This window comes from Hoplias malabaricus, chromosome 8 (genome assembly GCF_029633855.1).
Source record: "Hoplias malabaricus isolate fHopMal1 chromosome 8, fHopMal1.hap1, whole genome shotgun sequence".
Lineage (NCBI taxonomy): Eukaryota > Metazoa > Chordata > Actinopteri > Characiformes > Erythrinidae > Hoplias > Hoplias malabaricus.
Window position 1 is genome coordinate 34,127,164 of NC_089807.1, and position 23,456 is coordinate 34,150,619.

General features: G+C 38.3%; 1 protein-coding gene across 1 annotated transcript in view; it reads right to left on the bottom strand.

Moving 5' to 3' along the window:
- Positions 1–23,456, bottom strand: part of dntt (deoxynucleotidyltransferase, terminal) — a 145,736-nt gene that overhangs the window by 74,737 nt on the left and 47,543 nt on the right. Inside the window, exons 7-8 of the mRNA XM_066679637.1 lie at positions 20,664–20,796; positions 765–867 (exon numbers count right to left, since the gene is read on the bottom strand). Coding sequence (XP_066535734.1) covers positions 765–867; positions 20,664–20,796 — 236 coding nt within the window. The remainder of the gene's footprint in view (positions 1–764; positions 868–20,663; positions 20,797–23,456) is intronic.

Genomic DNA, 23,456 nt, shown 5'->3' on the forward strand with positions numbered 1-23,456 from the left:
GACAATCAAAATTACACCGATTGGCCTAATGGTGGCGTTATATTGAAGCAAAAGGCATTTAGGTCCATATATCCTACACTGTGAGGCGTAGAGACGAAATCTTTTTTTCTCCTGATTCCTTTGGTCCTGACAAAAAAAATTGATTAGTCAAAATTTAACTCAACTTTAATTTTAATTTAACACAAGTTTAATTTTGCGCTAATTTGCATAACATGCCAAACCTTTTGCGAACTAGTCCAGGGATTTTTTTTTCCAATTAGTTAATTAACTCATTCATTCATTATCTGTAACCGCTTATCCAGTTCACAGGGCAACACCCACTCACACCTACGGAGACATTTGAGTCACTAATCCACCTACCAGCATGTTTTTTTGGACCGTGGGAGGAAACCAGAGCACCCAGAGGAAACCGACGCAGACACGAGGAGAGTACACCAACTCCTCACAGACAGTCACCCGGAGTGGGACTCGAACGCACAACCTCCAGGTCCCTGGAGCTGTCTGACTGCGACACTACCTGCTGCGCCACCGTGCTGCCATTTTTGTCCAATTCTCTTGTTATTATTATTATTTTTCTCTGCAAATACATTTTGGCTTGTGAGCAAGGGTTGTGATCCAGATTTTGAAAAACCTTGCCCTACACTTTGAACTATATAGTGCTGAGGGAAATATTCGGGATACAACAGAGCAGTAAAAGCAAGTCGGCTGGCTTTTTTCACATTCTAGTCTAGAGAGCTGGGAAGCCAATAAAACAGTTACAATACCTGATCCCTGAGACTGTCAATCACTGCAGGCAGCAGTCCATTCTCCTTACCAGGCTCAGGTATGGTAAGGATGAAATCTGCATCATGCCCAAACACTTTTCCCCTGTTTGATTAAACACACACACACACACACACACACATAGATGTCATATCAGAATAAGGACATTATATGCTCCATCAGACTCCTTTGTTAAATCCTATAAGACAGCATACCAGACCTTATATGAATGCAGTGTAAATATGGGGATACACAAAATAACTTCTGCAGAAACCTGGTGTATTACATTATGTTGATATTTGCAACATTTAATAGCTTTGGCTTTTTCCCATAATTCAAACAAGCTATTTGCAATGCATCATTAAGCCCTGCAGTTCTCTCTTTTCCTCTTCAAGTTGTCTTGGCTGCCAGGGCTGTTGTTCCCTTTATGAGTGTCACTGTTTCAGGATTATGGTAATGGGGAAGTGTTACACAGCTAAACTACCCCCCTCCCCCTGGGTACACAGCAGAGCAAGGTACACTCTGGAGAAGAAAAGTTAAGCAGTTACCTCAAACCCCTTTCTATCGTCAGGCTTTTTAAACCACAGAAGATGCACAATTGAAACAGAACTCTGCGGCGAATATGAATATGAATATGAAGGCTATGAGGAATTAAAGTTGAACACTTTGACTTTGAGCACAGACAATAAAACACTGAAAATGACCTCTTCATGAAGCCTCTAGAGCATGGGGTTTACAGCTCAAAAAATATTCCTTTAAACATGTGTTTAAACACTTGTCTGCCTCATGTTGTCCTGCAGATGGGGGAAAGGGAACTCAAGGGTGAATGCAGCAGAAGGTATAGAGAAAGTGCACCTCTGAATTCAAATCCAACTCTTTCACACTCAAAGGCAGAACCACGGAAGGGCAATGTAAATGAAGCTGGCTTTAATCACACCAAAGCTTTTCATTATTTGCAGTTTCCTCAGTACATTTCTTAAAGTTTGTTTCCTTTCTTTCTTTCTTTCTTTCTATTTTTTTTTTTTTTGACCCAGATTCAAGAGTTCATCTTTCCAGCCACACTGCATCTGACTTTGCAAATAAGCACCATGTGCATTTTTGTAGTGCAGCGGTCGGATTTTCTGGTGATGTAAATATTTCTTCCTCAGTGGTCCAGAAAAATGGTTTTCGCAGGCTAAAGTGGAAAGGGGTAGACCATCTACAGTGGTCTTCCTTGAGACCTGTGCGATGATGTTCCTAAGAAAGTGTGGTTTAAAAACAAAAAACCAATGTGAACTTATAGCCATTAGTAGCTCAGAGCACACTGAGTGTGCTGAACATGAAAGTGCAAAAAAAGGAATACACTGAGACCTACACACACAAATACACATAAGCAGAACACTGCTCTGTACTGTAGGTTTTTTGGATCCATATTTTTTTCTTTTATTTAGAAAGCAGCCTGGCCTTTCTGGCTCCATCTCACTCAGCTTCAAACCATCCGGGGCACAGAAGCAGCATCTGTGTTATCTTAGCCTCCATCCACACCCTTTGATGGAGATCTGTTGAATGAACAGATGCAAAGCCGCACATCTCCCAGTTAAGAAGACAGATAAACGAGAATAAATGGGCCCTGGTATCTGACAGTGGTGCCTGCTCCGCTTCATCTCCCCAGTCACTGACAGTCTAATGGCAAGAAGAGGGACAGAGTGAGAAAAGGCATGAAAAGAGGCAAAAATGGAAGGAAAAAAAGAAAGGAGATAGAGAGAGAGAGCAGGGAAACTGAGAAAGGAAGAGCACAAGGGATGGTCAGAGTGAACACAAGAAAAATAGGAAAAACTGAAGGAGAGAGAGAATTAGACAGTGAGAGAGCAAGAGAGAGCAAGACATTTTAAATAGCAAGAAAGAGTGAAGAAGAGAGAACACAATACAAAAAAGGAAAGTGTAAAAACAGAAAGACAGACAGAAAGAGAGAGAGAGCAATTACCTGCAGTCAGTTTAGCATGTCTAACTTTCGGAAATGTGACAACGTCCACTCAAGTAGGGATTAAATAGACATGCTAGAGTTCACAGTCATGACATATCAGAAACAGGCCCATCCACAGACGTACATTAAGGCCTGTAATACATCACAACTCATACATAGGCGATGGGTTCATAAGCACTTCAGTAAAAATTGCCACAGCTCTAGTAAATGGCATATTAATTTTGTGGGTTGTTCAGGAGTAGCGCTGCTGGAGCACTCAGAAATGTGCAATAAATGGGAGTGCTCCCCAGAAACAGATCTGTCATGACCAGCCTAAGGGAACTTTGGAATTGACCATTTTACATACACCGTTCTGCCATAACATTCCGACCACCTCCTTGTTTCTGTGCTCATTGTCCATTCTCTCAGCTCCACTGACCAGACAGAAGCATTTGGAGTTCTACAATTATAAACTATAGTTTATTTGTTGTTCAAGACCACCACACAGCAGGTATTATTATGATGTGGATCAGACACAGCATGTATAAAAGCTTTTAATAACGCATAACCTCATCTAGTATATACCTTTATACTGTTGTACTGTGTGTCTGACATTATCCTTGCACAGTGAAATGCTGGCAGCAGACAGCATCCAAAACTGTGGCCATTGTCTGTTCATTTAAGGTTATTTACCAAACTTTGAATGATAAAATATACATTCAAAATATCGCTACATGTCTCTGTATTGTAACTGTATGTAAGAGTAAACAGTTGTAGCTTGTATCCATCAGTATTAGCAAATACTAGAATCGTTAGCATATGTAAATAAATACTTCCTTAAAACAACCTAACTGTAAACTGCAGTCTCTGCTCACGGCCCTCTATACACATAGGAAGCTAAGTGTGTTAGGCCTCTGTCTTCTCATTTTGGTCTAAATAAAATGCTGACATTCAACACTGAGAGGTGTGAGCAACAGCAAAACAGTCCAGATGTTGTCACCAACTGAACAGAATTAACATTAACACACCTCGCCAAGGTAAAAGCATGAAAAAAAAAAAACAGAGGTGTACAAATCTATTAAAATAACTGTAAACGCTGATTATACCATTTAAGAAAACAATATGTTTTTAACCCAAGCCTTGTGAAGTCATACAAGCAATCCTTGACCAATGTTTACAACACAAGTATTTAAGCAGAGTCATGGTGAAGTAAACCATGATTTGTGGAGAGAAGCATGCTCCATAGACATGAGCAGCTTAAGGCTGACAAGCTTTAAATTTTAGCAATGCTAAATCAAACCTGCCACACTTCTGTCAGAGCCTGGAAAATAAAGAGCTAGAACCACAAAGAGATATGAGACATCCACAAACACACACACACACACACACACACACACACACACACACACACACAATGTTTTAAGGCTTGAAAGAGCACGAATGATGTCATTATCAGACTGTTCCAGACATCTTGAAGCAACATGAGAAAAGACTGGGAAAGATAACTGTCTCCTTGTTCTCAAATGACTCCTGGTGCCTTCATCCAAATCAAATGCCAATACACTTTCTTTTCATCACTTGCTTCATGTTAAATGACATCGACAACTATCTGTATAACATCTAAATCCTTTGACATACTGGGATCAAAGTTCTTTCTTTTGGCATTTTAAAGTCTACTTTTCTACATTATTAGAAGATTGTAAGTTGTATTTCATAAAATCCACGTTAATTCCACTACACATTGTAAAATCTTAGAAATATAGACATATCAATAATAGCCTAACATTTAAAATGCTAATAATCAATACTGAAATAAGTAACTTTTTTCTGTTTCTGTCTCACCATTTTGTCCCACCTGTGACAGCTGATAAAGGATAATAAGATAAATAAGACAAGGAATGAAGAAAAAGATGAGCTACTGTCTTTGATTTTACACCTACAAGCTGGACTAACATAGTTTATCAAGCAGTGTGGCTAATGAGTGGAGTGCAAAAACTCTAGCAGCACTGCTGTGTCTAATCCACTCATACAAAATAAATATATATTATCACACCACCACAAGTCAGTGTCACTACAACACTGAGAATAATTCACCAACCAAATAATATATACTCTATAGTGGTTCTTTGAGAGTCCTGGCAAGCTATTGCTGGAGCAAAAATGGGGGATTAGGGCACCCTCCACACACCCCCTTACTCTTTTTACTTTAGAAAAAAAAACTTTATGTAATCAATATCTGCATATTATACATATGAGTGTGTTACATATGTAAAATAAAATGGAATTTAAAAAATGTAGTGTAAAAATACATTAATGCATTTTTGTGTAAACTACAAATATAATTCACAATTCAAACATCCTCCCAATCTTTTAGCATTTCATGGTAACTGTTGCATAGTAATAAAAATAACAATTTTATCATTTTATTTAAAAAGTAACAATAAGCTATGCTCACCTTTGCAAACATAGAAATCACAACCTTTAAACCATCTAAACCAAAATTCAAACATACTTTTGGATACAATATTATGCCCAAAATAAGAACAAATCAATGAACATGCTTTTGCAGCACTTTTTCCTTGATCTAACTTACAATGAACGCAGTGATGAATAAAATGTTCTCACTTGACATTTTAAAACGATTACATTTTTAGGTTATATTCTCTTGATTAACCCTTGTATTGTCTTTACTTTTGGGACCCTCTGGTATTCCTCAGGTCAAATTGACCTGGGACATATCTGGGGACTTAAAAACAATTCTAATATCAAATTTTACTTCATAAACCATTAACATATTTTCTTTATCTCAAATTTAAACAGTAGAAATAAAATATATGTTCTATGATTGCAATTAGTATCCATTGGAACACAATTAACAATGGATGTTTCTTGTCATAAGGTTATTATTGAAAGTTGAAAATCCACTATACTCTAGACTTGGGTGTCATAAATCATGTATATCTTGGAAAAAACAAACTGAGACAATGTTTTCATTAGCATTTGTTATTTTGAATATTTATTATATTCATCATGTGTTGTTTTTGTATTTGGACTGAACACGGTCTGCACCCATTCTCACAAATCAGTTTTCCTTGACACATGTTCAGCTTTCACTGGACATTTTCGTCGGCCATCGGCCCAAGGAGCACGTAAACCTCTTCAAAACGCCTCGAGGTGTAGTTATGGGCTGCCAATGTAAGTCCGATAAAAATAAATGTGAAAGCTGCTGTAGAGATTTTACAAGCGGCGAGTTTGTGCTGGATTTAAATGAGCTCTTTATTTCGTTAGGGGCAGTGAACACACACACACACCCAAAGCAGCGGGTAGCCAATCTCAGCGCCCGGGGAGCATTTGGGGGTTAGGTCTTGCTCAAGGGCACTTCGGCCATGGATGTTCTTGGGGATCGAACCGGCAACATTCCGGTTCCAATCCCTGTCCTCAGACTATTAGGCCATGGCTGCCCCTGCCACTTTGCACATGACAGAGGATAAAGAGTGTGAAAAAGTGAGAGCTAACAGCTTCTCTGTGCTTAGATTATAATAATGTAACATTATGTGTGTATGCGTGTGTGGGCATGTTTCTGTGTGTCTCTGTGTGTGAGGGTCAAAATGACCCAAAGACCATATGAAGGATGTAAATGCATTTGGTATAGTAGCATGAGTGCTCAATTATTATTTTTTGTTTGTAAAATTTTATCACAGAAAATGAGCTAAGGCCATTGAGATTCAGGTAGAAGTTAAAATTACTTGTACAACTTTTCTTCTTGTAAAAATTGGAAACGGGCCAATTTGACCCGAATACCATACAAGAGTTAAACGACAGTTTTCATTTGTAATGCTATCCAACAGTTACCATAAACTGACTCAATGTTTACATTTTTAATTTATTTTATATTTTACACAAATATATAAAAAAATTTGCCAATCAGCGTCCTTGATTCTGACACATATGCATATATGCAGTATAATACCATATACAGCTTTTTAGAATTTCCCAATGTAGTCTTATTACTATTTTTGTCTAATATATATATATATATATATTTGCTAATATATACACACACACACACACATATATATATATATATACATATATACAGAGGTTGGACAATGAAACTGAAACACCTGGTTTTAGACCACAATAATTTATTAGTATGGTGTAGGGCCTCCTTTTGCGGCCAATACAGCGTCAATTCATTTTGGGAATGACATATACAAGTCCTGAACAGTGGTCAGAGGGATTTTAAGCCATTCTTCTTGCAGGATAGTGGCCAGGTCACTACGTGGTGCTGGTGGAGGAAAACGTTTCCTGACTCGCTCCTCCAAAACACCCCAAAGTGGCTCAATAATATTTAGATCTGGTGACTGTGCAGGCCATGGGAGATGTTCAACTTCACTTTCATGTTCATCAAACCAATCTTTCACCAGTCTTGCTGTGTGTATTGGTGCATTGTCGTCCTGATACACGGCACCACCTTCAGGATACAATGTTTGAACCATTGGATGCACATGGTCTTACTGGTGCAATGTGCAATTAATGAAGATTGGCCACCAGGCTGCTCCAATGTAGCCATGAAACCTCCCACACTAAAATGACAGGTGTTTCAGTTTCATTGTCTAACCCCTGTGTGTGTATATATATATATATTAAGTGCACCTGTAGGGTAAGTGTAGTTGATAAAACAGATAATGAGTGTAAAACAAAGGAGCTATTTTTAATGATATTGTGATGACATCATGTGTATATGATGTAAGAAATTACACAGGAAAAAAATCTTGATTTGTTGACAAATCTCGATAAAAATGTTGTTGCATAAATTTTGCTCTTGCTTTAAACATTAAAAAGTTTAAAGTGAATTTAACAAACTAGCCTCTGGTGACTAGCCTCCAGTCCTGAACACTTTGCAATTTTCTTCCCTCTTACCTGCACTTAACACTTTATCTAAGGAGAGTGTCATATTTATGATTAATGTATGAGACATACAAGCTGTATTCTTAGTACTTGAGTATCAAAAAACTCTCCTATTTCCAATTAGCTGGGCTGTGATGCAGTGGCATGTTCGAATAGACCTTCCCCAGCTTCACATCGATAGTGAGACAGGCATAGGAATCTCCTCTCTGGCTTTTGCAGTGCTGGCAAATTCATTCAGCTGTTCACAGAAAGCTGTTAACAGCAACCAGGGGAATGAAAATATATTTATCTTTAATAGCAACCAGGGACGGAAAGGTTTTCATTTGGAACTACTTCATAACTGCTGTGCTTTTAGCACGTCAATATCCCGTTTGAGTGTCATTAAGTAAGATCACGTTTTTGTCATGCATTTACAAAACTTCTTGCTTATCACATCATCAATCCAAATTAGCTACAAAGGAATGGATTTTATCATCCGTTTGGTTAGAAGCTTAAAGAAGCCATCTGTAATATATTTACGGTACTAAAACATTAATTGACCAGTGTGTGTTATCAAAGATTGAGGAAATATGGCATCCCTGACAGCAATGCTGCAGTCAGTATATTCATCTTTGAGGAGAGTCCGTTCCAGAGCTGAACTGTTTCAGCCTGCGACCCCCCCCCCCCCCCACTGTCCAATCTCAGTAAAGTTTACACAGCCCGGCTAGCCAGGTATGATACACAATAGCTGACAAAATCATAGTATGTTGCAGCTTTGGAAGCAAGTAAGTGAATATAGATAACATTAGATTTTTACAAAACCTAAAAAGCCTCTGTCTTCTTCTTCAGAGAGACAACAAGAAGAAATACTGTTAATCTCTTTGAAAGATGGAGAAAGCAAAACTATGGACAGAGGCCCATTTGGCTTTTTTGTCCTGAACATTGAACAACATACAATTTTCAAAAAATACAAGAAATACAGAAATGTATGTATGGATTAAAGGTATAAACTCCACAGTTTGTGTGTTTCAAAGGCTAACATGACCCATGTAATATTATAAATAGCAAAAAAGAAGCAAACATCTGCCTTCTAAAATGACATTTACGATCCAAAGGAAAAATCAATAGGGAAGACTACATCAGCCACATCTAGTAAAACATTTAAAGTCCAAATGGAAAGTCAAATTTCAACCTGGTGAACACAATATAAACAGCAGCTACTCATTTTTTGCCTTTCATTGGCATTTTTTACTGCACTTTTACAGTACGTGTTTTAATGAAATGTTTGTTTTAGATATTTGTTTTAGTGAAACATTTCTGTGTAAATAAGTTGATTATAGCACATGCCTTTTAGCTACTTTTGTCAAACTTTTTTGAAATTCGTATAGGTTTAGTTATACCCAACATGGCAACCTGTGTGAGCATCTGGGAAAGTGTTGGAGGGGGACAGAAAATTCTCTCCAAAAGAGAGATGTGTGTGTGTGTGTGTGTGTGTGTGTGTCCATCCTCCAAAAGTTATATACTGGAGTTTCTGCTGTGCTGAACCCAGAGTAGTAACGACAAAATGTAATAAAATCATTACAATAATTTTGAAGCTTTAACTTTAAAGTAAATATACTACCTAGTGTGGCTTTAACTGCAATGTGAACAGATTTTGTCAGCAAGAAAAGAGACCAAAATTTAAAATTTCCTCTTCCTTGACTCTTAGCCTTTCAGCATAGCATACCTCTCTGCAAGTATAGCATAGCAACATGTTATGATTATTTCATATTAAGCACAGTTAGCTAGTACAACAGCCTGATAGGTATTGATGCAGTTTTCCAAACAAACATTAAAGTTGTACAGTGCTATCTGTCGCTTTTTTTAAGTAGTGTGTAATCTCCTTTTCGTGAGAGAAAAGTGTTAATAATTCAACATTTCCTGTAACAAACATACGAAATGTACATGTACATTTACCAAGTCCATGACAAGGTAAAACACACATGAATAAAACAGTGCTTGGAAGTGTTGGGCTGCATGGAGCTGCAGAGACAACACATTGGGAAGAGACACTGTCATCACTGCCAATCAGCTATAGTTACCCTATCATGTTGTCACTCCCTTCATCACTTTGCAGATGTGCTAGAGGCCCATAGGGGCATTCAAATGGATAATATCACTCATATGGTTTCTCCTTTAGCAAGAACATAAATATCCTGTAGACAGCTTCTACTCAAAATATATTTAAAATGTTCATATGCACTTACTAGCCTTGTTTTGATCAGATAAATTTACCTTGTATTCATTGTACATTCAATGGCTCATATTCGTCAAAGTTGCACAATGATGTACAAACTGAACAAAATGCAAACGTCACTGTCTGATTCATGAAACGTGCACGTGGAAATAAGTTGAAATTTGAGTGTAGTTGATAGATCAGCTTCTGGGCATGAAATTACATGCCAGCTTTCCAATACCTTATTTGAATTTCAACTTAAGTAAAGTGGTGAGGCAATGAATACATGGAATTCTCAGGCTCAAATGCCAATAGAATGATAGCTAACAGAATGATGTGTTGGTGTCCTGGTTAAAGTTTCCTACAGTAATATATTTAAACAATTTATGTTTAGTGTAACAGAGGCAATTTGATAAACACTACCAGAGTTTGTTTTATTTTTGAGTGGTGTCAGTAAAATATAATAAAAGTATATGTTAATATGTCTATAAAGGTGGTATTAGCTACTGTAATCTAAAAACGTTGTATACATTTCAGAGAATATTTCCTTACCATTTGCTAGCTCTCTGCCATTTTTACACGATAGAAAATGTTCCAGTGTTCATACACAGCCGTAGCTCATTAAATTGGTAAAAACGTAAGGCTTACAGTCAAAATTAGCCTACTCTTTTTCGCTATGCGTCGCTGGCTCATGTGCGGCTGAGAAACAGCAACTGATGGCGTTTGGATGGTGTAGAGACCTCTGAAAAGCATTTAAATATAGGAGGGTGTTGCTCTATTTCCTGTCCATAGGTGGAGAATATTAATTTATTTTTGCACAAAACTCCAAAAATATGGAAACCACTTACTACATGAATGTAAACACATACTGAATGTGCTCTGAAACTAGGGCTGCAACTAATGATTATTTTGATAATCGATTAATCTGTCGATTATTATTATTTATTTATTTTTCGATTAATCGATTATTAATCGGATAAAAAGGAAGACAAGCCAAATTTGCTACTAGCATAATATGTTACTAGCATATTCAGGATACCATCAGTGAGAACAGCTGCTTGCTGTGGTGTGCAGATCTTCTTTAAAACATAGTCAGCAATGCTGGGCTGTTTTTATCTGAGGTGAGAGAGAAAGTGTAGATATGGACATACACCTTTTTTAAGTTAATAACTACTGATCTAAAATGCAGACAACAATGCAGGCAAATTGAAATTAAATAAATGGATATTGGGTGATGCTGCCATGTGCTGAGAATAAAAGGGAAATTCAAAAAGATATTTAAGATTTTAGAGAACTAATGTTGTAATTATATAAGGAACACACAACCTACCATTATTAATAATTAATGTTTACATGAAGAATTAACCCAACCGTTACATTAATTTTATATTTATCAATATTTAACACAGTGTATGTAATGTAATATACACTTGGCTGTGATACTCAAACACTAACACGCAATGCCAGTCAGAAAAGACCTTGAAAAAGGCTTTAAATATATTATTTTAAAAAATGTTTGGATTTTTTTTAAACTCTGAATGTAACTGCCGCCACATTTAAGGTGGAACGGAAAACTCGCTAAATACAAGAGTGATTTAAATTTACTAAAAATGAGACATCTTGTTTAACTACTCTAGCAGGCTCTAGTGACGTTGAGTGAGAGAAAAACTAACGTCGCTAACATTAAAACGTCGCTTGACTAAAACTACGGCTTGTTTTGGAACTGCTGGTCGAGCTGACACATTTAAGGTGGAAGAGAAAACTCGGGGGGATGCTAAGACTTGTTCGCTAAACGCGAGTGTAATATCAATGTACTAAGAAAAACAAATGTTGTTTAACTACTCTAGCAGGCTCTAGTAACATTTTAGTGAGAGAAAAATTAGAATTAACTTACTATACTCAATCTCTTTCACACAGCTCCAACAGGCTTCATTTTCAGGAGCTCATGCAGTGATGTGATGTTGTGCTGCTGTGCCATGCGAGATCAGCTGTGCACATTTTGCACCTAACACTGTTCCTTGAAGGCGTTAAAGTGTTCCCATACTTTTGATGACTTGGGTCGTACATTTTTCTCTCTGCTTGTGCTAACATTATCCTCTACTGTGACCGCCTCCGCCATTTTTCAAACCCTTCTTCCAGAGTTCGTCACGTGTAGCAACTGTACCTATGTGTATAATAACTTAGACCCAACTAATTATTACATTAGTTGCCAACTATTTTAACAATCTATTTTAATCGATTTAATCGATTAGTTGTTGCAGCCCTGTCTGAAACTAAACAGCTCGAGTTACAAATTAATGTCTCTGGTAATAAACGTACAGACAATCTGACAGTCTGTTTATTGCACAAACATTCCATTCCACCTTAAAAGATGTGGAGATTCTGAATGAACACAAACATGGGGAGTTTGTTTTTGCTGGGAGAACTGTAGCTCTCAAAATCGTCTACACTGCCTTTAAACGGGCACATTCCAGTTAACATGATTATGTTGCAAAACAACAACCAAATCACACACACACACATCTTGCAAATTATTGTCATAAAATTGTCCCTATCTAGTGAATGAAGAAAAAAAACTTTTTCCTTTTAAGGCTTTTTCACTCCATTGAAGTTGTTTATGTGGAAATTGTTAAACTGCATCAACATCTCCATCTCTGAAACCACTCAAACCATATCTATTATTCAGGATTCTGTCTTTTTCAGTGTTTATGCATTGTTTTATTAGTTGATTCACTCATTAGTCCATCTTCATTCCTTTACTGGTCAGGGTAACAGTGTTTCCACTGCCAGCCCAGAATCTTTGCGCTGTAGGTGAAACCACACCCTGGACATGGCACCAGCCGATTGTAGTCCATCCCACACTCAGCTGGGGGCTCACACACACATGTCCAGACAATTTCACACATGCTGTGTTATGGTGCCACCCTTTGTATTGTTTAAAATGTATGATGTAAAAAATAAATAGGATGTATTTTTGCACCTTCTGCCAGCGTCACTTTACAGAGGTCTTCGAGAATTGCCCATATGAAAGTTTGGAAAAGATTGGATTGGTGAAATAGAACGGCAGGATTTTTTTTCCCAGATGCCTGGCAGTCTTTTCACACTGTGCTGACGGCAGAGACGGTCTGACAGCTATTTTTAATCCTCTTCATGCTCGTCTGCAAGCAGCTCTCGCACAGATGTCCCTTCAATAAGAATAATGTCAGCACCGTCAGCGAAGCCTCCACACTCTTCTGAAGCAGACACACACACACACACACACACACACACACAGCAATAGCTTACTGCACAAACAGCAAGAGGACTTCACAGAGGAATGGTTAGGCCTCAGCTCACCGAGCCCCTAGGCCCACTTCTCACTCTCTAACACACACACACACACACTTTAGCAACTAAGCACGAGTTGCAGCCACATCAAAACCTTGTGAAAACAGGCTGTCCACACTGATGCTGCAAGCTCACACACCTGACAGCATTGCCATCATTGTCATTACTACAAAGGTAACTTACAAGTGTAAAAAAGATGGTTAAAACCTCCCTGTGATGTACTGCACCAGTTTTACTCATTAGAGATATTTGTTCACATGTGGGTTAAATGTGGAAGACACATTCTGTTGTATGTTGTACAATGACAAATATTTGCACAAAAAAGAATAACCTTTAATATGTTTACAACCTAATTAATATCCATTTAATAAAGAGATTTTAAACCAATTAACCTTTATATGTGTAGTAATTTTTAAAGTAGCACTGAAAGATTTATATCTAAAACAATTTGTAAGGTTATTTTTTAAGTTCATTTAAAGAATGTGTGTAGAACAAAGGCTCTAGAGATGTGCCTCTTTATCAGAGTAAAGCACCTTGCTTGATCTGACGGAGACTTGTTTGGCCTCACAGAGTCTCACACATCTCTGGTGGTGTGACACTGAATTTTCTAACTTAATCCTGCCCTCCAAGTCAGTAATCTAATCACGGCCTGTGAGATCTTGGGACCACTATCCACCATGCCTTTACCATATTTTTTAAATATTCACAATTCAGACAAGATTTTCAATGTCTTAGGTACATCATCCAAAAAAAAATAAATCCTACTTTCATGTAGAAATGTCACATGAACCGATACTTCAGTACCAAGTCAATACCAAAATTCTGAAAATGATACGATTCTTGTTTCCTGTGGTACCGGAGGTACTGAAGGTCTTACAGATCACACTACCACACGTGGTCACCATAATAAGTTGAGAAAGCTAAAAAAAACAAACACCAACATGAACACGAAGAATGGCGTTGTTGAAAATTGTTGAAAAAAAAAGTTACATATGGAAATACTTTGCGTTTGAGTCTGATAACCAAACAGAAGTTCTGCATCACGAAGCCTGAAGAGCCCAGAAACGACTCTCACACAAAGCATACCACCGCTTATCTTAGGCTGTCCCCTTTAAAATGAAACAAATGATACTCATGTTTGTGTAAAGAGTATTGGCAAAACATTTTCAAGACGTACAAAAAATTTAAAAACCAATTAAGATATGATCTCCATGTAGCTTAGGCTCTCGGCTTTCCAATTACACGTCAATCAAGTCTGTAGACCAATCAGTGGCGATACGCAACCAAGGAGGAGAGACAAACACAGACCCATATATCAGCAGAGAGCGTTCAGTCTCAGAGCCTAAAGGACTCACGCAGCGCAAGAGACGACTGAAACGGTGTTATTTGGCAGCCACAAGCTCACCAAACAACAATCATTACAATAAACATGTTTTCAAAGCTTAGATTTCTTTCACTAGCTGCCTTTCTGCCACTGAGACTATTTAAATACAAGGGTCTGAGGGAGCTTGCCTCGCCCTACAGCCAATTAGGGTGAAGCTCCCACCTTCCAACATGTCTGGCATTTAAAGCGGTGGAGTACTAGGTTAGAAACAGCAGTAAACAAAAATGGAAAAAAAACGTATATATATATATATATAAATTGGTATAAAAAATGGTGGAATTATAATGCTATTGGTACCAACATTTCTGGTATCGGGACATCCCTACTTGCATGGCTTTACCAGTAATATAAACAAGCAGTTTCCAAATATTATGCAGTGCCCCCTTCCCCCTTCCCTTTTTTTTCTTGTTTTGTAGAATAATGTGGAGCTCCACCCAACTCCTACAATAATAATTCCTAAAAAGAGACATTTCTGAGGACAATGAGGCTATGCTTGGTTTATTACAATCGATTACCAGTTAAAGCTCTAATAAATGATTGGAAAAGTAAAAGTAATATAAATAAATAAAATCCCAGATTTTATTCTGGATTTTGAATGTGGTGCTCCTCTGCACCAAAATTCTTCTGTTGCAGGTGCCAGAAGCAGCAGAGGCCATCCACAACTAGTCCCCCAGGGCACAGCTGCATTTTACAGCATTACTAACAATGCCACACTGATACAACAAACCCTTTTACCCACACCCTAGTCTCCTCACTTACTTCCCCCAATTGCCAAGGAGAACATTAAAAACAGACATATCTAGAAGCATAGTGATTCAGGTTGGGACAGTGAAGCTCCTGAGAGTTCGTGAGTTAGTCACTGAGCTGAGACAGTAGACAATTTCAAGCCATTGGAGCAGCTCTATTCCCAGACCCATTTTCACTAGAGGCAAGGGAAAGTAACTGCAGGAGCTTGGAGAACCTGTGGCTACATAAACAACACAGAAGGTCTGTCACTCCCACCGAGAAGAGACTTACACGGCCCAACAAGACAGCTTGCTGCTGAATAATTTACAGCAGACTACAGCAGTTAAAGCAAAACTTCTTTTAGAGTCAAACCCCAGCACCTTTAAGCACCTCGGTTGACATCAAAGAGGGGAAATAGAAAAGGAAGTGGTGTATCTGTATGAGTAAATGAATAGAAAAACTAGATACAGCAAAGAGAAGGTAAAAATTAGAACTGCAGTTATTTGTGCTCATGCTAAGTTACCTGTATAGAGTTCTATGTTGTTGCATGTAATTGAGACATCCAGCATTATTTAGGTTACCTTCCTCTCATGCTTAATCAGTTGAAACAAAGCTTAAGGCAATGACAAAATATCCTTTTACATAGTATTTACATGGAGTAGTGGATGTCAGGTAAAGGGATTTTTTTGTAGCTCTATGCCTGCTGGCCAGTGTGACCTCAGCAGAGTCACCGAAGCGAGCTCATTTAGCAGGGTGACAGACCGGAGCAGCTCAGAGGTGATTCCTGCATGTCTGTAGGCAGACAAGTGAGCAAAACAGGTGCAGTATTTAAAAGAGAGATGAATCGCTTCAGAGGAAAAAACCCTGACACTTGCCTATATAGCCAGAATGAACCAACCCCCCCCCCCCCCCCCTACACGAGGGCACTAGTCAAAACTCTTATGCCTTAAGTCATATGAGCGGCAAGTATGCCTTATCTTGAACCACCATCCTTCAAAGCACATGGAAGTCAAATATATATAAGGCTATGCTCTATTCTGGATCACTGATGGCTGAACAAATCTTCCACTGGTTGTCTGTACAGTAGAGTCCCTGACCCCTCTCTTTGTGCAGTAGTTAAAAGACCAAAACCCTGCTCCTATTTAAATGTTTTAGACAGTCTTAAAATTGCTTGAATTGCACTACTTTTTATTTCCCAGGTGTCAGCACTGATTGTTGTTTGGAATTGCATTTATGCAACATTGCACATTTTCTGTCTCTGTTGGCTCATGTATATTGAATTATCGTTCTTGTATTAGAACTCTGAGCTATTTGTAATGACTAGGATCCATTCAGTGAGTAGACACTGAGTACAAAGCAAAATGCACTTTTCTAAGTAGCTCTGAATAAGTGTCAGCTAAATACTTGTAACCTTAATGTTTCTTCATCAGTTGTTCATGGCTCATATAAGAATATGAGATGTGGGGTTAAGAATTACAGACAGAAGCTTGCTTAGCTTAGTATAGCTGTAACTGAAATGGATCTATATTAATGGTAAATACTGTGTTTACAAAAAAAGCAGTGAAAAACATCCAATTCAGTATCAGGATAAATATTCAGCATTACGTCACTGGCGCTTTATTGTTAGTCAGAGAAGTTTTAAAGCATCTAAAGTAGGGCTGGGCAAGTAATTGAAAATTAATCAAAATCGACGTTCAGAAGTTCTAATCAACATAATCTTGTCTACATCATTTATTTTCTAACTGTTACATCCCTATTGTGTGTTCATGTACTATCACTTTAAAATCACGCTACCAAGCTGTAGTCACGTGATTCTACCACATGGAAGCAACCTAAACAGCAAGGCTGATCCAGCAACTCGAGCAGCTAGTACCAAAGAAAAACACAGTGTCCGGGGTTGGACGTGCTGTGTTTTGACTATAATTAATACGACACTGAACAAAAAGAAGTCAAATGTAAACACTGAGAAAAAACAGTTCATTAATCATAATCATGGTAAAATGTACAATTAATCATGATATTGATTTGTGCTCATATTGCCCAACACTAATCTAAAGTATTCATTATATATGTTATCCAGTAGGCCAGGGGTCACAATCAGGTGGCCCACGGTCCGAGTCTGGACACACGCTGTCCTATCCGAACCTGGACCTGTAAATTATTAAGATAAACTATTAAGAGCTGTTTAATTTTTAACAGTGTTTATTTAAATGGTGTGACTCTTCTAGTCATTGGGGTTCAGGGTTAGTGCTCCATGAAAATACCAGACTAATCACATGCGTTTCTGCATATCCCACGTGAAGCTACTCAGCCAATCAGATCCGTGCATTATGATGAGCACTGTGACTCCAATGACTGACACACACAAGGCAGGGCTCCAGACACCGCTGTCCTGGGGCCAGTAAAAATAGCCCAAGGAATATGATAAAAGCTCTTTTGAGACACTTTTAAGACGACAGTGTTGTGTGAGTTCAAACCGGAAATTTAAAAATTAGGTAACGGTTACAGGTTGAAATTTTTATAACACTGAACATGGATTCCCATCCTTCAGCATAAAGAGCAAATCAGCTTGCTGGTTATGTAAAGCAGTAAGTCAACTGCAACTACGATCATTAGGGACTTAATTTAGATATTAATTTTTTTTTTTACAAAATCATTGTTTTATTTGTAAAGTTTACTTGAAATGAAAAAAGGACCTTTTGTTTAGAGTATTTGTCATTTATAATATTTATAAATCTTATATTTATAAAAAGTTGTATATTGAAATGTAATTGAAAGGGTAAGTTGATGTAAAATTATGTTGTTAACTACAAATAAATATTATAAAAATAATTACAAGGCTACTTATATATGCAGGATATGGCACTGATTACAATGCAGGTTATACATTATGTTCCGGATCTTGGCTTGAGAAAATTTTATCTAACTGGACCTTCATGAATTACCCCTGCAGTAGACAATAAACACATCTGAGGTTGTTCTTATTTATTTATTTATTTATTTTATTATTATTTTTTTATAGGTTTCTTATTCTATAATCGATTTAGATTTATGGTGTTCACTGGAAATTACAAGTGCATGGGAATTAATATTCTTAAACAATCTGGAATTCTATTTCATTATTCAGACACTAATAGAAAATGCATGTAATTGTGCCCTAAAATGCAAATGGGGAACCAGTTTTGTGAATGAATTCAACAGAATAGTTTTTACAAATTGTAGGCACAAATGTGAACATAAATTAATAATTTAATTCCAGTGTCTGTCTCTGAAAAAAATATTCAAGTAAATATTTATAAATATTCTGGCCCCACTGCGACCCTGAACTGGATAAGTGGTTACAGATAATGAATGATTGAATTTATAAATATTCTAATATTATAATATACATGTTTAAGTGTATTCATTACATTCATTGTTAAAAGTACAATAAACTTCCTAAGCTTGATCCAAACACACCATTCAAGACCCGGCTTGTACCGGATAAAATGTACCTGGATAAAAATGATGATATGATTTTAATGTGGGTGAATTGGTTTACTGGTGTAATTATATGTATGATACAGACTGATTTATGGTATTATTTTGTATAATAACCCAAATTCCATTAATGATCGAAGACAGGAAATGAAAAATGCTCAGTAGGGACAAATTGTTTATTTAATGATACAGCTTTAGGTTTTTTATACTGTTTCAAACATGCATTCATTCATTTTCGCTTACCACTTTATCCTGTTCAGGGTCATGGTGGGTCCAGAATCTACCCAGAATAACTGGGCATAATCAGGAGCACCATCTATTCACAGGCATGACACACTCACCCAGTCCCTCACACATTCACACCTATGGAAAGTTTCACACAGCCAAAATAAATACTTTCAACATACCAATATGTGTTTTTGGACTGTGGGAAGAAATCAAAACACTTTGAGGAATGAGATTCATTCATTATCTGTAAGCCTTATGCAATTCAGGGTCACGGTGGGTCCAGAGCCTACCTGGAATCATTGGGCACAAGGACACAGCCTTCACAGGGCAACACAGACACACACACTTTTGAGTCACCAATCCACCTACCAACGTATGCTTTTTGGACTGTGGAGGAAACCGGAGCACCCGGAGGAAACCCACGCGGACACGGGGAGAACACACCAACTCCTCACAGACAGTCACCTGGAGCGGGAATCGAACCCACAACCTCCAGGCCCCTGTAGCTGTGTGACTGCGACACTACCTGCTGCATCACCGTGCCGCCCAGGAATGAGATTGTGTTTTGTAAAGTTTAAAAATGCATTTATTTGACCACTATGTGTAAACTAGAATTTAGTACAGCGTTTATACTGAGATTTACAAGATTCCAGCCCTTTCAGTAATATGAGGAAAGGCCCTCTTTCATTCCATTAATGGAAACTCAAGTGTTAACAGGCAAATGAACATCACATTAGCAACACTCACTGTGCTCTGCCTCCTTATGAGGCTTATGGACATTAACTGTAATGTCACTTAATGAGGAAATCTATTCTGAGAGAAGCTCAGAATTCAGACTTGCCACTCAGAACTGAGTGGTGATCATGGCTGAGTGGCGATTTACTGATTGCTGTGCTGCATTACTGATGAGTCATGGAGATCATTTAATCAACTCAAAAAATGAAGAGAGTGCGCCTTGGCTAACTAGTTCATACTGTGCAACCTCAGAAAACACTGCTTAACACACTTGATATATGATTGAAAAAAAAAAAAACCTTTGGATTCGAAACCCTGCTGTGGAGAGTTGGCCTCAAAGCAGTTGCAGTTCGCTAGGCTCTGAGGAGCCAGTTCAGCTGACAAACTGCCATTCAAGCGGGACCTACAATTTAGCAGATTCCTCATGTAATTAATGTAACAAATTATTAATTTAATTCACATCACGAATTAATCTCTGACATTGGTCTTGGATCGACTGCATTGACTCTACTGTCATTACTCAGAGTTCTCAAGAGTGCAATTGGCCACACTCTCATTATTAAGGGTGGATGACGGGGATGGATGGATGGCTCCACAGACCAGCCAGCTGAGAATTGATGTATAAAGCACTCAATGATGCAGTGCAGTCAGTAGTTCAAAATGTGGGTGTGGACGACTGACAAAGCAACACGTTCCAAATAAATGATCTTAATGTCAGATAATGTAGTGTGTAATTGTTTATAAGCCGTACTTGCAGTACTTACTTGTAGTTTCTCTGTGTACAATATAAAACCAAATTAAATACAGCAGACCTGACTGTTAATAGGATGATATCATGATATCAAATAATGATATCAAATAATCCAACATGATCTCACATGTGCAACATAAGGAAATTACAACAGTACATAACAAAAAATCCTCTCCAGATTGCTGAAAACAGAGCCATTTGGTCATCATATTGGATTGTTTACCTGCAAAAGCCTCCAGTTGGAGTGATAGTGACACATGAACTGAAATAGCTGGCAGTCTCCTTGATAATGCAGCCCACTGCTTTAGCCTCAGCAATAGTTACAGGCTTGGAGATGTCTTCATAATACAGGAATCCTGGGGGAAGATTGTTAGACAATTGAATGAATGATCTAAATAGACTGTTGTTATGAAATCAATAGCCTTCAAATAACAGCCAAAAGGTGCAACTTAAAGTCGATCTCTTATAAGATTTAGACATGGCTGGTGATGAAGTAAAATATGGTATAAAAATAAATAAATAAATAATCATTTGAATATATTACACCTTTGGGTTTTCTGTGTAAAATATTAGATATTTTATCATAATTTAAATGTGAAGAAAGTTTTTATTTGCTGTGTGTACCATCTTGTTCTGCGGGGGGGGGGGGGCATTTTTGCCATATTTGTCAAGTTTTGACATAGAAAGAAATCCAACAAGACCAGGCAAGCCTAGATTTGGTGGCCTAGTTTTCGACTGCAAACATTTGTCACACCCGCTTCACCAATGTTTAAGTAATGAGGTCCAAAATATACATGCTTCTCATCAGATGTCCCTGAAGGGTAATTTAGAGTAATGGCACATCCTGTTTTTCAAAGATTGCATAAATATGACATCTATGACATTACACACAATAATTCATGTGACCCTGTCTAATAAAGGACAAAAAACATTTCCTCAGATTCCTGAAAATGTAGACCATAGTTTTCAACTATAGTTCCATACAAACATTAAAAAGCTGGGGGAAGAAGTCATTATAAATGAGAAGGAAACCTCAAGAGTATCCCTCAAGAGTCAAAGGCTTTATTGTTATTACAGCTACATAAGGGTACACATTGAAACTAATATAATATACAAAGCACAGTCAAAAACAATGTAACAAATACAAAAGAACTACAATAAATACAAATTAATATTTACTGCACTAAATAAATACAAGAAACCATGGGCACAGAAAGCAGAGAGACACTTCAGTGTAGCCTGTATGAAAGAAGAATTAAAATGAAAGTTCGAGCCACGCTCCTGTGGGCCATCTGTGAGGAGTTTGGTGTGTCCTCTGGGTGCTCTGGTTTCCTCCCGTGGTCCAAAACGCATGTTGGTAGGTGGATTGGCAACTCAAAAGTGTCCATAGGTGTGAGTGAATGTGTGAGTGTATGTTGCCCCCTCGAAGGACTGGTGCCCCCTTCAGGTTTTGATCCCACCGTGCGCCCAGTGATTTCAGGTAGGTTCTGGACAGGTATTGGGGTTTGGATCTGATAGAGAGGGGCATAAAAGCTTTATCCTATCTGGGAGACTGGTTTGATTGTTCCCCAACTTGAACGCAAACTCTAGTGTATATAGAGGCACTGCAGCACCATATCAGGATGGTGGTCTCACTGTCAACCTGGAGAACTCATTTACTCTGAGTCCCTCCATTACAAGTGATGATGGTAGATTCTCAGTCCAAGGCTGCTATGTTTTCATCATCACACACAGCCAAAATTTTAACCCTGATGGTAAGTTGGCTCATGTGCTTTAGCCTGTTTTCATGCCTGCATGTTTACAGCCGCTGCTCAGATTTTGCCACTGGCCTCATTATGGCCTCTGCAGATATGGATAGGGCAATTGATCATTAATGAATTCAAGAGAGAAATACACCGCTGGCTTGGGCTGAAATATCTTCCCTCAAATTTTGTCTTAAACGATGACAGGGGTTCAGGTAGGCTCTGCTCCACTCACAAAAAATACTAAATACCGATCTGTATCTGAAAGGTTTGGTTGCACACTCTGCAAAAGCAGCAGTGAACCACTTTGCCAGCAAGTAGACAACCCACTTGCCCACAGGGCTTGTGGTTTTGAGGCTGAGTCTTCACTTTATGGCTCACTGTTGGCCCAGTTGTATTCTTTATGCTTTTTCTGTGCGTTTCTTGTAAACATGTGACCATTGTATCTATAAGTATTGGTACAATCAGACAGTTCCTAAACACAGTGTTTCTGTCCCAAAACCTAGTGAGCTGTCTACATAGAGAGCATTTTATATCATGGTGTGCGTGAGGCTGGATTGGCTACTCAAAAGTGTGTGAGTGAATGTGTGAGTGTGTGCGAAGGACTGGAGCTCCCTCCAGGGTGTGTTCCTGCATTGTACCCAGTGATTCCAGGTAGGCTCGGGACCCATCTGTGATGTCCACAAAGTCATAAATGTAGAGGGTTTATAGCAGAGGTCTTCAAATCCGGATCTTGGCTTCATGTTCAAGGCTCGGATTTTGGTTTGACACTATAGTGCAACTGCTAATGCATTTGACTAGCCAGGTATACTGTCATTACATGCCAGCCATTGTAAAATCCCAGCCTGGAGCCTGGATCAAAAGTCAGAATTTGAAGAGAGCTTATTTAAAGAACTCCACACACAGCCCTGTGTGTATTGTGAAGAGCACTGGCAATGACATCTTCTGCAGATATATGCAAAATCGTGGTGTGAATGTACAAGAGAGACTGGCTTTGATTATGCTATAGGATCAGATTCTCAAAGCACTATATGGTGACCGTTGTAAGTGCAACTGGACAGTAGTCACTCTGGCGGATAATGACAGTCATTTTCAGCACTGAAAGTGGCAGACTTCTACATGCATGAAATGGAAAGCTAGTGGCTCTATGGATACCGGATCACCAACGGAGGTTCTTGTCACTTGGACAATGCATGGCGGGATTGCGTGAAGTTGCCTGGGGCGAATGTTACATGTAAATGCCTTTTACAGCACTGGCTGTGTCTTGCATGAAT